The sequence below is a fragment of the Podarcis vaucheri genome (genome assembly GCF_965113315.1).
Source record: "Podarcis vaucheri genome assembly, chromosome: 11".
In the NCBI taxonomy this organism is placed as follows: domain Eukaryota; kingdom Metazoa; phylum Chordata; class Lepidosauria; order Squamata; family Lacertidae; genus Podarcis; species Podarcis vaucheri.
In genome coordinates, this window is record NC_138749.1 from 51,067,386 (window position 1) to 51,084,185 (window position 16,800).

Below are 16,800 nucleotides of genomic sequence, written 5' to 3' on the forward strand. Positions count from 1 at the left end.
CTGATCCTCCAAGGGCCACTTGTAGCATTGGATGTGGCCAATGCACACTCCCTTGCATGTGCACACTCACCACCACAGATAATGCACACATGTTACAGAGCCAGGTAAAGGTAAAGGGACCCCTGACCATTAGGTCCAGTCGTGGCCGACTCTGGGGTTGAGGCGCTCATCTTGCTTTATTGGCCGAGGGAGCCAGCGTACAGCTTCCGGGTCATGTGGCCAGAATGACTAAACTGCTTCTGGCGAACCAGAGCAGCACATAGAAACGCCGTTTACCTTCCCGCCGGAGCGGTACCTATTTATCTACTTGCACTTTGATGTGCTTTCAAACTGCTAGGTTGGCAGGAGCTGGGACTGAGCAACGGGAGCTCACCCCGTCACGGGAATTCGAACCGCCGACCTTCTGATTGGCAAGTCCTAGGCTCTGTGGTTTAACCCACAGCGCTATCCACGTACAGAGCCAGAGACATGTTCAAATTCATTCAGACAGCTGCCTACCCCCAAAACTCAGTTAAGTAGCTGAAGAGGGGTGGGCTTTCTCCCCCATGGCAGTGCTGAGCTTGGGAGGAGAGGATCTGCAATGAGGAAGAGAGCCACCCACTTACCTTGCAAAGGAGACTGCTCTCCTTCTGGTTAACACCATTGCAAGAAGGTCTTAAGGCTTATGAAACAGGAAGGAACATTCTTTCCTGTTTCCTAAGACATTCATGCAGTGATGTTGCGCCACAGAGACAAGGGCTTCCTTTGTAAGGTAAGTAGAGGCAGAGGTGCCTGGTTTTTGATGGCTGGCAGGCCCTCAGAAATTTCAAAAAAGAAAACTGAATTTTGGGAGGTCCTGGGGGGGGGGGGAATGTATGCTAGGATAATATTTGCTAAGAAAAAAACTTTTGTGGAAACTGGATCTGAGCTGTGGGTTAGCCACCCCTGAATAAAGGAACCATACCCAAAAGCATTAACTTCTCTTTTATATTTTCCAAGAAGACTCAGCTATCTAAGTCAACACAACACACCTACCTATGTACTTTTTCTATGTACTTTTTCCTGTAGAATCAAACTCACTTGGTCCACTCATTGCCTCTCGGCCTAGTTTACCTCAAATATTTATTTGTGAGGAATAACATGAAAGAAAACATTCTTTGTAGCTCTGACCTTCTAGGAGGAAAAATGGAACAGAAATGTGGTTAATAGAACAAAATGTTTTGGCTTACGAGAAGAGCTAAAGGTTTTTTTTTACAGATTTCCTCCTTTGGGGATTTAAGAGGAAGTTAGGACCTCTCCCTTAACTAGTACATGCCACCTAAGCAGTAAACACATCATAGAGACTGTGTGTTCATGCACGGAGATCTTTCTTTGCTTGCCCCTAGCATATCCACCAAATCTTCCATGCCCCTGAGAAGCAGCCAGTTTTAGTAAGAGCTGGCGAAAGCAGCCTGCTGCACTTTGTGTTTAAAGTTGAGCCTGACTTTTCCGTAAGGTGAAAAACAAGTGAAGCCAAACAGCACAACATGCAAGGGCTGGCAGTAGCTGGCTGCCGGAGGCTGGTAGTATGGGGACATTGATTAATTTAAAAGCTATTTTAAAAAATAAATTGTGAGATGCTGGAGTATTGGAAAGAGGTTGCAGGATTTGTGGAGGTAGCCTAAGGAAGTTAAGAGTGGCGCCTGCTGAGCCCCCTAGTGGTAGCTATTGTATAAAATAAGTACAATTTGCTTCCATCGTTTAGACCAGAAAGTCCGTCATCTCTCTTAGGCCTTCTCTAAACATTTGAGAGATTGTGCCCTGATTCTTAAGATTTCATAGCAGATTTTTTTAGTGATTGTGTAAATATCTACCTTTTATAAGAATATAATGTTGTGATTATTTTTGGGTAATGTTGCTTGCTGTATAATTTTATTGAATTGGATAATGTAATATCTCTTAATGGTGTGAAGGAAGGTAAATTAAATAAGGCACAGCCTTCATCCTGTGGGGAAGGGCAGGTTTAGGCACTGTTTGTTTGTTGAATATAGGGATGCCTATATTTCAGTTGTTACATTGCCGTGTAGAAAATTGGTGTGTGCTTGGAAAACAAACATTTCCGCAAACAGCTAATGAAACAAAATCTCAGTGTTCAGTTTACTTGTGATACCTCTAACCTGAGGTGACTCCCTGTCATTTTACTTGCAGCTGATTAGGTTGAAGACTAAATATTATGGACATTATACAAACAGGTTACTATAATATACTTTTTGTAACATTCCTCCCTAACAGCTGAAATCTTTTATGAGAATTTTGGACCAGATTTCCGAGAAGAAGAAACTTTCTTTTCAGTATTTGCTATATTTTTCCCAGCTGCAACAGGCATTCTTGCGGGTGCAAATATCTCAGGTGATCTTGCGGTGAGTGGTTTTTAGTTTTGTTGCTTATTCAGTCAATTTGAACTGTTCCATAGATTCATAATGTTGATGTTTTTCCCCCTCCCAGGATCCTCAATTAGCCATACCTAAAGGGACCTTGTTGGCCATCTTAATTACTACAGTGGTATACATTGGAATTGCAGTATCTGTAGGTAAATAACTAATTTTTACTTATTCATTCTTTGTAGACAACTTGATGTTTTGTATACTGCTGTAGTTCTATGTTGAAATTGATGTTTAGAGCTTTAGACCTGAATTTTTATAGAACCTTCCATTATTTGGCTTTTATTTTTTGAATTTTTACAGGGGGCTGGATTAATGATTTTATAGCATTTTGATATTAAAGCAACATCAAAACATGCCAAAATCACAATGGTTTGAGCGCTTCTCTTCTACCAGTGTGGTGTAGTGGTTAAGAGCGATAGACTCGTAATCTGGGGAACCGGGTTTGGGTCTCTGCTCCTCCACCTGCAGCTGCTGGGTGACCCTGGGCCAGTCACACTTCTCTGAAGTCTCTCAGCCCCACTCACCCCACAGAGTGTTTGTTGTGGGGGAAAATAAAAAAATTCCTTCCAGTAGCACCTTAAAGACCAACTAAGTTAGTTCTTGGTATGAGCTTTCGTGTGCATGCACACGAAAGCTCATACCAAGAACTAACTTAGTTGGTCTTTAAGGTGCTACTGGAAGGAATTTTTTTATTTTGACTATGGCAGACCAACACGACTACCTATCTGTAACTGTTGTGGGGGAGGAAGGGAAAGGAGAATGTTAGCCGCTTTGAGACTCCTTAGGGTAGTGATAAAGCGGGATATCAAATCCAAACTCCTCTTCTTCTACCATGTTACAGAAACAACCACTTAACAAAACAGTTAATTTACAGTGACTGTATGTTCAGGTCAATCCATCATCAATTATTGTTTCTTACCCAGAGTGCGGTTCGCATCACAGATTGATGAGCATAAGTGTTTGCATATATATATATATATATATATATATATATATATATATATATATATATATTGCTTTCGTAGATTTTCACGGGTACAGGAATGCAGGTTTTGGTGTCTTCGGGTGTCTTCCCGTGTAAGAGTCGGGGTGTCTGTGCGACGTTTCGACGAGGTCTCACTCGTCATCTTCAGGCTGGTGCTTTCGGCTTCTTGTTAGTTGTTTGCATTTGTCCCAGAGTGCAGGGTGGATTTTGTTACATAGTTTGAGGTGAAGAGTGAGCAGATCTTTGTTGGTTTGGTTTAGTAGGTATCTTTTCTTATGTATTTCGTAGTTCGTTTCAGGATCCTTTCGGTAGCTGGGGTTTTAGAGTGGAATTTAAGTTGGAAGCATGTGGGAGTTAAGTTGTTGTCTCGGCAGTTGCGTAGGAACAGGAGATCACATAAGATGGTGGCTCTTCGGATTTCTAGTTTCTCGTAGGTTCTTGTCAGCTGGAAGGTTTCCTCCCCGTAGAGGTGAGATATTTGCTTTCGTAGATTTTCACGGGTACAGGAATGCAGGTTTTGGTGTCTTCGGGTGTCTTCCCGTGTAAGAGTCGGGGTGTCTGTGCGACGTTTCGACGAGGTCTCACTCGTCATCTTCAGGCTGGTGCTTTCGGCTTCTTGTTAGTTGTTTGCATTTGTCCCAGAGTGCAGGGTGGATTTTGTTACATAGTTTGAGGTGAAGAGTGAGCAGATCTTTGTTGGTTTGGTTTAGTAGGTATCTTTTCTTATGTATTTCGTAGTTCGTTTCAGGATCCTTTCGGTAGCTGGGGTTTTAGAGTGGAATTTAAGTTGGAAGCATGTGGGAGTTAAGTTGTTGTCTCGGCAGTTGCGTAGGAACAGGAGATCACATAAGATGGTGGCTCTTCGGATTTCTAGTTTCTCGTAGGTTCTTGTCAGCTGGAAGGTTTCCTCCCCGTAGAGGTGAGATATTTGCTTTCCAGCTACCGAAAGGATCCTGAAACGAACTACGAAATACATAAGAAAATATACCTACTAAACCAAACCAACAAAGATCTGCTCACTCTTCACCTCAAACTATGTAACAAAATCCACCCTGCACTCTGGGACAAATGCAAACAACTAACAAGAAGCCGAAAGCACCAGCCTGAAGATGACGAGTGAGACCTCGTCGAAACGTCGCACAGACACCCCGACTCTTACACGGGAAGACACCCGAAGACACCAAAACCTGCATTCCTGTACCCGTGAAAATCTACGAAAGCAAATATCTCACCTCTACGGGGAGGAAACCTTCCAGCTGACAAGAACCTACGAGAAACTAGAAATCCGAAGAGCCACCATCTTATGTGATCTCCTGTTCCTACGCAACTGCCGAGACAACAACTTAACTCCCACATGCTTCCAACTTAAATTCCACTCTAAAACCCCAGCTACCGAAAGGATCCTGAAACGAACTACGAAATACATAAGAAAAGATACCTACTAAACCAAACCAACAAAGATCTGCTCACTCTTCACCTCAAACTATGTAACAAAATCCACCCTGCACTCTGGGACAAATGCAAACAACTAACAAGAAGCCGAAAGCACCAGCCTGAAGATGACGAGTGAGACCTCGTCGAAACGTCGCACAGACACCCCGACTCTTACACGGGAAGACACCCGAAGACACCAAAACCTGCATTCCTGTACCCGTGAAAATCTACGAAAGCAAATATCTCACCTCTACGGGGAGGAAACCTTCCAGCTGACAAGAACCTACGAGAAACTAGAAATCCGAAGAGCCACCATCTTATGTGATCTCCTGTTCCTACGCAACTGCCGAGACAACAACTTAACTCCCACATGCTTCCAACTTAAATTCCACTCTAAAACCCCAGCTACCGAAAGGATCCTGAAACGAACTACGAAATACATAAGAAAAGATACCTACTAAACCAAACCAACAAAGATCTGCTCACTCTTCACCTCAAACTATGTAACAAAATCCACCCTGCACTCTGGGACAAATGCAAACAACTAACAAGAAGCCGAAAGCACCAGCCTGAAGATGACGAGTGAGACCTCGTCGAAACGTCGCACAGACACCCCGACTCTTACACGGGAAGACACCCGAAGACACCAAAACCTGCATATATATATATATATATATATATATATGCTTTCGTAGATTTTCGTAGATATATATATGGATGGGGAAGGGGAAAGAGGGTTTGGCAAGATACGTTGCCTGTGCATTCATTCACACCTGAAAAGGGGAACAACAACTAACCAGAATTCCAGTGACTGGGCAGGTAAACCAGCAACCAGGCATTTAGTGACAGCATTATAAAAATGGATTTTAGATTTTTAAAATGAAATATTGAAAGTATAAGAAAGCCAGTCCAAAGGTGAGGCAGTGAGGAAAATGCAGCATGTCATTTTATCCAGTAGTGTTGTTGTTTTGTTACTTGAAGTGATCAACAATAACTGCAAATTGAGCACAGACAGATGTTCAGAGTTCAGAGATTACTTTTCCCAAAGACTGGTTGAATTCCAGCATTTTCACTTTTAACTTCTTTCGCTGTCATCTTGTTCGTGCAGGCTACCTAAAGCTTTTTCGGAAAGTGGTATATCAATGGACTTAAAACATTGTAAAAGTCCAATTCTTTCTACTCATTGGATCATGGCAAATATATATATTGTATGCCTTTAGATGTAAAGAGAACTTGTGCTCCAAGGTTTCTTAGTATGGGAGAATCTATTTTGAGAACACAACTTCTAGCATTTTACAAAGTGTGGAAGTCTTCAACAAGCAAAGATGACAATCTTAAAATCTAAAAGAAAAAGAGAGAATCATCTTAAATTCTTGAGACTGGCTTTGAATTTGTTACATTTCAAGCAATAGGAGCTATCTTGTGTACATATTTTTGTCATGTCTTTTGGTATAAACTTATGGGGACTCAAATTATGATGAAAGTTGTGATTCTCAAGAGTTTGTGGGCTGAGTAAGATATTTATTACCCCTGTGCTTTTCGGCTCTTCTCTAACAACACAACACAACACTATAGGTGAACGCATGGCAAAAAGTCCCCTTGTAGGCTTACTTTGAGGGAAAGTAGATATAGGACTGCAGCACCAACATTTATAATCCAAAAAGAATGAATGCCTTTATTGTTCACCTCTTTGTCAACAGTGCTATAGCTCTAAAATTCATTTTGTGACAAGCCATACTTACTTTTACAATAACTTTGGAGGGTAGAAGTAACTTGATTGAAATTTCAATTTCCATTGGAATATACCAAGGAGAAATATAATGCAGTTTGCTTTAATTGCTTGGAAGGTCACTGCTTCTGTTTCCCTCTGCTCTAGGTGCTTGTGTTGTTCGAGATGCCACTGGGAGCATTAATGACACATTTGTTGGTGAGCTGACAAACTGTACCACTGCAGCTTGTAAGCTTAACTTTGATTTCTCCTCATGTGAAAAAGGAGGGTGTCCTTATGGGCTAATGAACAACTTCCAGGTGAGCGGTGATTTCTAACCCTGAGATGTTCAACTGCAATTGCTTAAAATGTTTTATGCACTTTGTGCATGACTTACAAAATACATGTAGAGAAATCTTAATATACTGTAAAATAGGGAGGGATTGATCAGTCTTATTTCTAGTCAGTGCCAACCATGTTCATAATACCTTTTTCCATCCTGTTCACATTAATCTGTGAGGGTTTTTTTAAAAGCACCTGTACAAAGATTGGTATTTAAGTACATATTTTATTGGAGTACATTTAATCTTAAAATAGGTATTTTCATGCATTTTGAGCTGATAACGGCATCACAACAACTGGAGAAGTGCAATATCAAGATAATTACATTCCAGTCTGTGAATTAGTTTAATGTGTGCGAACTAAATCATTTGCAGAGCGCATGAAATAGATTAAAAATAGTGTATCTCCCTCACTTCACTTTGTGTTCACGTGCATATGAGAAAGAGAATGTGTGACTAGTGGTCAAAAGTTTGAAATAGCGCATTTCCCCCCTCTAAATAGAAGTCTGAAGTCTGAAATTGCAATCTGTCTACAAGAATATGAATTTCACATGTGTAAAGTTCATAATCTCTAGATAAAACTGCTAAGTAGGGTCTGGTATGGTTTCAAAATGGATGGGGGGCACGTGTTGAGATTCCTGCATTGCTGGGGTTGGACTAGATGACCCTTGCTTTACAACTCTAGGATTCCTTCTTTTTTCAAAGTGTAAACTATTTTGTATATTTAGAACCATTGTGGCTGGACGACAGGCTTTTGGAATATTTTAGAATGCTTAGTGTAAACACTTAGTATAAAGACATGTTCCCACTGTCATTTCTGGTCAAACAGAGACCAGAGATGCAGGCTTTTGAAATATTAAAAATTGCAAAGAAAAGTTTGACAAAGGCAAAAGTAGGATGTTTGTAGGTCCGGCAAGCAATAATCACTCTTTTAAATTCCCTTTAATTTACTTTGTTGTCAGATTGCATCTGGTCATATTGCCTACTTCATCTCTGTTCTAGATAGTCTGAATTTGACTTCTAAGATCAGTGAAAGTCATAGCCATGATAGTCTTTCATATACTTAAGTATAATAGCTCAGTTAAGATAAAGTACTTAGGCCTTAAAGGGCTTTCATCTACTTACTTGGCTGAATTAGGTAACGAGTTTACCTTCTGAGATTATGTCACTTTGGATCAAAAGCAGCTGAAGCAGTTATCAGTGACTACTCTAAAACATTAGTGGGTGCTTTGACAGAAAGATACTGCAAAGAAAGAGGCAATTTATTCAGGAGTAGTCGTGCCAGACTTTATTTAAAAACTGGTATTTGTTTAAAAGCCACAAATCTGGGTTAGCTGCATAGCTGGAACGTGCCAATCAGATTTTCACTATTTTTAAAACAGAAGTTGGCTTTCTTCAAAGTTGTCAGTTGTGTGCAGAACAGCAGTACTAGTATTATCAGTATCTTGAAAATACAGAGTTTCATTGGAAAATAAACCCCAAACTTGCAGCATGACAGTTCTGCAAAAGCACTCCAGTTCAGAGTAATGTACATAATCTACAAAGCATGGCTGCTATGCAGTTCCACCCACCTCCTTTAATGTGAGGCTTGTGCAGAAACTTCAGTGAAAGGGAGGAAGTTATGCAGTTGCTCTGATTATTGATCATATTTCCCCCAAAAAAACTCATTGGCAGAAGAGATTTCTTCTTCAAAGCCAGTATTTAGCTGTTGCACTACATTCACTATTTACGAGAAGTAGTCAACAATGTCAGAGCTGCCAAAGTTAAGAAATAATGCCCATATCATTGTTGCTTGCTTTTATTTTAAAGCATCTATGGTTTCTGGTTGCTGTCCAAAGATTTAAAAGCAACATGGTCCCTGCCTTAAGGATTAGAATACAGAACAATAAAAGATGAGGAAGGAACAAGAACTGAGCAAATTCAGACACTTAACTACAGTGGTGCCTCGCAAGATGAAATTAATTCGTTCTGCGAGTTTTTTCGTCTAGCGAATTTTTCGTCTTGCGAAGCACGGCGTCGGGAAAGTTTTGGAAAAGCTTCAAAAATCACCAAAAACCTCAAAAAAGGCTACCACACCGCGTTCTATAAGTTGCTCCTCGAAGTCAAGTCGCAACTGTATTAACGGTGTTAAGAAAAAGGAAACAAACTTGCAAGACGTTTTCGTCTTGCGAAGCAAGCCCATAGGGAAATTCGTCTTGCGAAGCAGCTCAAAAACCGCAAAACCCTTTCGTCTAGCGAGTTTTTCGTCTTGCGAGGCATTCGTCTTGCGGGACACCACTGTATTCGTAAAGCAATGTTAGTGCCTTCTCTGAATGCTCTAATAGTTGTCATAGCATTTGAAAATTGTGCATGCTGCTTCATATTAACACAACGTTGCCACAAAGGTGTTAAAGTGTTTGAACTGCCCTTGTTAAAGTTACATTCTTATTCCAGGTAATGAGCATGGTATCAGGATTTGCACCTCTGATATCAGCCGGTATATTTTCAGCCACCCTTTCTTCAGCATTAGCATCTCTCGTCAGCGCACCTAAAATCTTCCAGGTAAGAATCTTGAGTTGTTTGTAGCAAGCCTGATCAAACTTAAATTTTGGATATATTTTCAAACATTACTTTTCTAAATCCTAAGGGTGTGATGTTTATTCACTGCTTCTCAATATACTGTTGGATTGGTCCCATAGCTAAACTAAGAAATCAAGGCTTTCAAATGTATTCTATTAACACATGTTTCTCAGTTATTTCCCGCAAATCACTGACTGTTTTTCAGAACTTAAGGCACTCAGTTTCCATATTGAAATCAATTTGATTTAGGCTTGCATTAAAGGTAACTAAATTGTAGCAAAGCTGACTTCCACTGTGCACCATCTAACTTTTCCCATGGTACCCAAGACCTCACTGAGTTAGTGATGTCTGCAGTTACTACAGTTTTTATGTTAATTACATTCTTCACATGGCATTGCATTATTCAGATTTGATGCCTTGATTTATATCTATGTGACCATAGTTTAATTGTTAACATCATCTTCTTTCTCTTCTTCTAGGCTTTGTGTAAAGACAATATTTATCCTGGCTTCCTGATGTTTGCTAAAGGTTATGGGAAGAATAACGAGCCTTTACGAGGATATCTGCTGACCTTCTTGATTGCTCTTGGATTCATATTAATTGGTTGGTTAATACACCATTCTAAAAAGAGGGATATTTCTCTGTGGTATAAGTTTATCTGGAGCATCTAATATGGTCTATGTTGTCTAATCCCATGTAATAATTATCTGGTTCACTATGAATAGAGGATACATAACCTGTTTCATGGAGAGGGAATGTACCCCCAAACCACTAATGTTGGTGGCTTCTGTTTGGGAAAACTAAGAACATATGAGCCCTGCTGAATTATCCCTATAGTCCAGCATTGTTTCCTAGAGTGGCAAACAAGCTACTATGAAAGGCCACAAGTAAAGCATGAAGGCAGTTAGCCCTTTCCTACTGTTCTTCCCCAGCAACTGGTGATCAGAGGCATAGTGCCTCTGATTCTGGAAGTAATATATACGCATCATTAATAGTAGCCATTAGTAGCCTTATCTTAAATGAATATTTTCTAATCCCTCCCAATGGCGGCCATTGCCATATTTTCTGGAAATGAATTTCCATCGTTTAAGTTATCGCATAATCTTGGAGAGGGACTGCAGAGAGCCCACAATCAAAGCAGCAATTCTGTTCTTATGACAGCTATTTAGTATATAATTTAATATAATTCTCCATTTCTTTTCTTTTTTTACAGCTGAACTGAATGTAATCGCTCCCATTATTTCCAATTTCTTCTTGGCTTCCTATGCCTTAATTAATTTCTCTGTATTCCATGCTTCTCTTGCAAAGTCTCCAGGTATGAATTTTATATTGCTTCCCTTGATCACTTGAAATCAGTGATGGCAAAAGCATCTTTTTAAAATGCCTTTAATTTATAATTTAAGTAATTGCACAACATGTTGAACTGGATTTTTTTTAAAAAAGGTAACTGTTCAGCTAACTAGATTGTGGATAGCAATCTGCATGAAAGCAACGTGAAATTTTACGATATGCACTATGGGTTGGTTTTCCTGCAATGCTAAGCCAAACTATTGCTTAGTGCAAAGACATGAGAACGAAGGTTCCTGGAGAGGAGATTGTGGCTGCTGTTCTCCTCCTCTGATCCTCCTTCCAGTGCTGTGACCCTGGATCTGTGGTTTGTCTGATTCAAAGTGGATGTCTGAACTGAAATTCACTGATCTTTGAAAGTGATTGCATGTTCCAGGTAAATAATAGGAGAATAAGGATAGTAGCAGGCCACTGAAGAAGACTAAATATTGAACCATATCTGACCATTACATTTTTAGTTTTAATTCAGTTAAATTTAGTTCAGTTTTAATTGGCAGTGGCCTATACCTGATAAAGAAGTGCTTTCCTTACATTCCTTTGAACTGTTCATTTTATCTTACGGAATATTATCTGTATGTATACCCATCTATAATTGAGTGTTTTCCCTTAACTCTGTTCCTTTCAACTTGTGTTTTTGCTAAGGGTAGTGAAACGTTTCCTTTGGTTGCTCTCTCCAGACAAACCACAAGCGGTAAGCCCCAGGACAAATTTTGGTAGCTGCTCATGGTTTGTCTGGAGCAAGACAAACTATGAGGCCAGGTTCAGACAATATGCTAAGTCAAGCTATCACTTAGCTCATGAAACAGTGCTAAAAACTGAGATATGAAAGCTAGGAGCTAAATGGCACCTTCAAGCTAGGTTATGGTCGCAGCAATGGAATGTCTAGGCACACTTTTTTTATAACAAGAATATAAAGCTGAAAGTGAACTTCAGCAAAAATCTTAGGCTCATTTTTCACATGGTCTAGTCCTCATCTGAAGACTGCAAAAAACCAAAGACATGCTTCACCTGCCTGCCCCCCTAATATTTTTAAGAGGGTCTTAAGAGAGTGGCTGGAAGTGGGGAGGCAGAGAAAGATCCTCCCTTCCTTCCACATGGTAGTTTTAATCTGGAATCTTAGGCGGAGTACTGCACCCAGAGCTCAGAAACTGCTTGCCCTAATGAAATTCCCTGTCTCAAAATCCGCCTGGAACAAAGGGAGTTTCGAATGCTGTCATGAAAGAGTAGCAGTGGGAGGACCCAGAGGTGGAGCTCAGCAGCTGTGATCTCCTCTTCGAAGGCACAGCTTTAAGCCATGGTTTAGCTTAGTGTAATGTGCAGACCAAGGCAATGTACCCCTTTTCACCCGTTGCTCTATTTTGTTGGTATTTAATCATGTGCATATCATACACATAACCAGAATGTTGGCAATTTACGTGTGTTTATTCTATTAAAATGCTGGGGGATGTGGGGGTTGTGGATCCACACTGAAGGGGAAGCTTTCTGTTTGTGCTCTTAATTTCTGTGTTTGCTTTTTGAATAGGCTGGCGTCCTGCTTTTAAGTACTACAACATGTGGGTGTCTCTAGTTGGAGCAATACTTTGCTGTATAGTGATGTTTGTCATTAACTGGTGGGCAGCACTCCTCACATATGTCATCGTTCTAGGACTCTACATTTATGTAACTTACAAGAAGCCAGGTGGGTTCATGTCTAGGAGACACTAGGCCAATGACTGGATTTATGGTTTGATTCAATGCTGTTTTTAAACATATTCAGTCTACTTCATATACAGTACATGATTCCCCTCTGTTTCCCTTCAGTGCTATTTAAGAAAAGAAAATTGACTAGGCTCTGTAAATTGTATTAACTTTGTTTAAAAGGTAACAGGGAAAGTGGTAGATATTCAGAAAGTGTTTGAGCTTGGTGGCCATTTTCCTTAGGAAACCCTAAATATTTGTGTGACAAAAGTGGGAAAGTACAGTGTCCTTGAAAGAAACACTTTGACAAACTAGAAAAGGAATAGCATTAAGAAACCTATTTTGATACCTTAGTCTTTGATCTGTGTATTCTGACATGAAAGACAGTATTGCTGGTTAGGATTGAGCTGATGAGAAGGCCGGTGGCCTATTACGCCTCTGAAGTGAGCAGTCAGGACTCTACCGACTCACCTACTTTTTCATTGTCATTGCATGTCAGCAAGGGAGGTGTGGAACAAGAGAGGAAAAAACCACCCTCATATGAATCCCACTATATTCATTTAACAGTTTATTTAGGGTTGTTCTGAAGTTACAGTGCACAGAATGCACTTTCCAAGTTCAGCTGACTATGAATTTAGCTCTTAAAGTGCACTGCTCTGTCCAAGGAGTGTGTAGTGTTCTTCACTTGTGTGTCTGTCTCTGTGTGTAAGGGGAGGTTTGCATGTGTAATGGGAACACTGGGGGCAAGGGAGGGGCAGACAAATCTGCGGTGCTATTGCATGTGTCCACCTTTGATGGCTATCTCTAGATCAAGAGATACATCGAGTGCTTTACAAAAAGAAAAAAAGTTTTATTTCCCAAATTGGCTTGCATCTTTAAAATTAGAAGATGAATAAGACCTTTCCAAAGGTTATTCTCATCATTAAAATAAGGGAAGAAGCTAACATGAAGCACTAGATAATATTGGAGGTTTCTGAAATTACAAGTCTGTACTTCTTATGCCACCCCCATAGGCAACCTTGCATGTCTAGGGGTTTTTAGATGAATTAGTGTTGCTCTCAGAATTTGACCACAAAAAAGGTGGTTAGCCCATTCTGAGATAAACATTTTATATGGTTAAAGCTATAGGGTCACTTCAAAAAGTGGTCATGTGAATGCTGAATATTGCATCTGAATTGGCCCTCAGGCAAGTAATAAAAAATAGACAACTTGAATAAGTTGAAGGCTTATTACAAATTCAGAATACAAACAGTTCCTTTAAAGTAGCCCATATTTCCCAAGGCTAACAAATTTCCTCAATAGGGTTTATTTTCAAATATTGCTTGATGTCTTTGTGTGACTTCATAAACTTAATTGCAGTTTTTTAAAACTTTTATAATTGGATGGTGACCTGTTATTGCTTCTGGGGGGGGGGGGCACAAAAATTATTGTACATGCCAAGATCTCAAGCATATAGGAACAGAGAACTTCAGTATTAAAAGTTAATTATGTATGGGTTTTATGAACGCTCTTATATGATGAACCTCAGGGCTTTGCTATAACTGTACAACGTTTTGACTTTACCCCCGAAGGTGCACTGCTCCATTGTCTCCCAAGACAGACGGATGCCAACAAGTGCTTCAGTAATAATTAACATTTGTCAGGTTATTAATCAGATCCCTTTTCTAAGGCAAGAGGCACAGCTGTGACCAGAAGTAGTGTGAGAGAGTGTACAAAATTGTTTGATAATTTTCTTGATCTCAAAAGACTCTATATTAAGATCTTGGGTCTTAAATTTGGTGACTTCAAGCAAACCTAATGAAGTTTGCCAAATGTTCAAAATACATATTTGACCTTAAAAACACATTGTCACTAAATGCTAACAAAATACTTTAGGGAGCTTTAGCTACCCTCTCCCATTTTAGGAAATAATATTTCCTCCTAAACACTCCAACACTGAAACAACTAGACTTAATCTAGATAACTTGGCTGCTCCCTTCCAAACTGCTTGTGATTTTAGCTCAATTGCCAAGGTAGCAGTACAAATAGGGGCACTAAAATGTCACATTTTGTGTTCATTCTGAAATAAGACTGAGGCACATTTGCCTCAGTTGACCTCTTCTGTCTCAACGAAAAACCATTCTTTTTACAGATGTAAATTGGGGGTCTTCAACTCAAGCCTTGACTTACCTAAATGCATTGCAGCATGCTGTTCGCCTTACTGGTGTAGAAGACCACGTGAAAAACTTCAGGTAAAATCAATAGATGTTTGACAATACAGTTGAACTTTTGAGATACAAGTATAACTATCAGTGAAACAGTGCAGACCGTTGAAATAGAGTGTTCTGAAAGTGAGGACCAATTTATAGCTCTTGTCTAGTAAGCACGGAAAGTGGTTTCACACAGTATTTGGTGTATTCTAATCTGCTTGCACTATTGCAACAACTTTTCTGGAGGCATGCTTTGCAGTAGTAACAGGGCAGAAAGAAGCTTGTCTGTAATGTTTTTTCCTTTGAGCTAATGTTATTCAGCATCAATATCATGGCATCATGAGCTAATTCCCCGATATTTTATGCAGCCAACATTTATTCTCCCCCCCCCCCTTTCCTTTGTCTACTGCCCTTCATCCAAGGATCACAGGGCAATTTACGACAAAAAAGGCAAAAAACCCCACATAAGATAGAAACAGAAACAAAAGAAACAACATTGGTATTTAAGTATCTAGCTTATTAACATATGTGATTGGGTTCCTGTAAGAAATGATTGTACACACTAATTTTTCTCTTTAATCTAAAACTAGGCCACAATGCCTTGTAATGAGTGGTGCTCCAAGCTCACGTCCGGCTTTGCTTCATCTAGTACATGCCTTCACCAAGAATGTAGGATTGATGATCTGCGGTCACATACATATGGTAAGTCTGTGAATAATAATTTTCCTCTTACACCATAGCACTTGGAAAACAATCTATAGTTGTGTAATAATAAGTAGTATGCAAGCATACAGATAAAATGATGTGTCAAGAGGAAAAGCTGAGATTTGCTAGGTTATTGGGGTACGCTTTGGGGAAAGCTGTGCCTATAGAAGAGCGCTGGATTCATAAAAATACCATAATACAAGAAAATACTTGAAACGTAGAAGTATTAGGTTGGGATATTATTGATAATGTATTGCCTGCATGTACTGTATTGGCCCGAATATAAGCCACACTCCCCCCCCCCCAAAAAAAAATTCTGACTGAAAATTCAAGTGTGGCTTATATTCGGAGCAGAGCGCCGGTGCCCCCTGTTCAGCGCGGTAGTGCCAGGAGATGGGCACACAGCACGCTCGGAGCCAGGCACCGGCTTGGGGAGTGGGCTGCCAAGCGCTCCCCGTTCAGGGCGGTAGTGCCGGGAGGCAGGCCACACCCGCAAATAAGCCTTGAATTTTAAAGGTGCGGCTTATAGTCAGCCCAATGCGGTATGTGCATGTATATATGTATCCGTGGAAGGTGGTGGGTGAATTGCACAAATAATTGATAAGAAGTAAATTGGTAGTGCCCAACAAATACCTAAACTTTAAAGTACTAAATAGGGTCTTTTCTGCAGCAAGCAGCATGAAGATTTAAAATAAAGTGTATCCTCTAATTTGAAAGTAGCAGAATTGAATATTTTTAAAGTTCTGGTTCATTGTCAGGGTACTGATTCTGATATGTTATCTGGTAACTGGTCTAAGCGATAACATGTCATTTGAACTGGCCACACTAAAAGAGCCCATCTGTTTTTCTCAGTAAGAAATCCTCACTTAAAGATGTCATCCAGAACTTGCTTCCGTGTCTTTTTAATTGTGTGCTCCCCTCCCCACACTTTTTTCACAGGGCCCTCGCAGGCAGGCTATGAAGGAATTGTCAACAGACCTGGCCAGGTACCAGCGGTGGCTTATTAAAAATAAAATGAAAGCCTTTTATGCTCCAGTGCATGCAGAGGATTTGAGAGATGGTGCGCAATACCTAATGCAGGTAAATGGTCATATAAAGTGAGGAGTTCTGTGCTGCTTCGTGATCTGCTCTGAGCATTGTATTTTTAGCTGCATTGTACACACCACAATTTAATAAATATATAATTCAATTTTGCAAAGTAACAAAGTTGTCCGGTGGAGAAAGGTTGTCAGAAATTGATCACATCCTGGGATTCTAGGTTTGAAAGCAAGGCTAAAACATTCCAGGCATTGGGAAGTGTTTTTTTAAAAAAGTGGAGAACCTGCCCTCTCTAATCCCCGTAGAAAAGCAGGGCTCTTGCAACCCAGTTCTCTGTTAACCTTTTTCCTGTTTGATTGGAGATAATTCTAAAGGTTTCTGACCCTCACAATTCATGGGGTAGAGGTCTTTCATC

General features: G+C 40.1%; 1 protein-coding gene across 2 annotated transcripts in view; it reads left to right on the plus strand.

Annotated features, from left to right (window-relative positions):
* Positions 1-16,800, plus strand: part of SLC12A2 (solute carrier family 12 member 2) — a 52,424-nt gene that overhangs the window by 23,257 nt on the left and 12,367 nt on the right. For both annotated transcript variants that reach the window (XM_082191544.1, XM_082191543.1), the window contains exons 8-17: positions 2,251-2,378; positions 2,464-2,548; positions 6,698-6,849; positions 9,304-9,411; positions 9,909-10,032; positions 10,643-10,744; positions 12,299-12,454; positions 14,585-14,684; positions 15,233-15,344; positions 16,287-16,427. In XM_082191544.1, the coding sequence (XP_082047670.1) occupies positions 2,251-2,378; positions 2,464-2,548; positions 6,698-6,849; positions 9,304-9,411; positions 9,909-10,032; positions 10,643-10,744; positions 12,299-12,454; positions 14,585-14,684; positions 15,233-15,344; positions 16,287-16,427 (1,208 nt within the window). The remainder of the gene's footprint in view (positions 1-2,250; positions 2,379-2,463; positions 2,549-6,697; positions 6,850-9,303; positions 9,412-9,908; positions 10,033-10,642; positions 10,745-12,298; positions 12,455-14,584; positions 14,685-15,232; positions 15,345-16,286; positions 16,428-16,800) is intronic.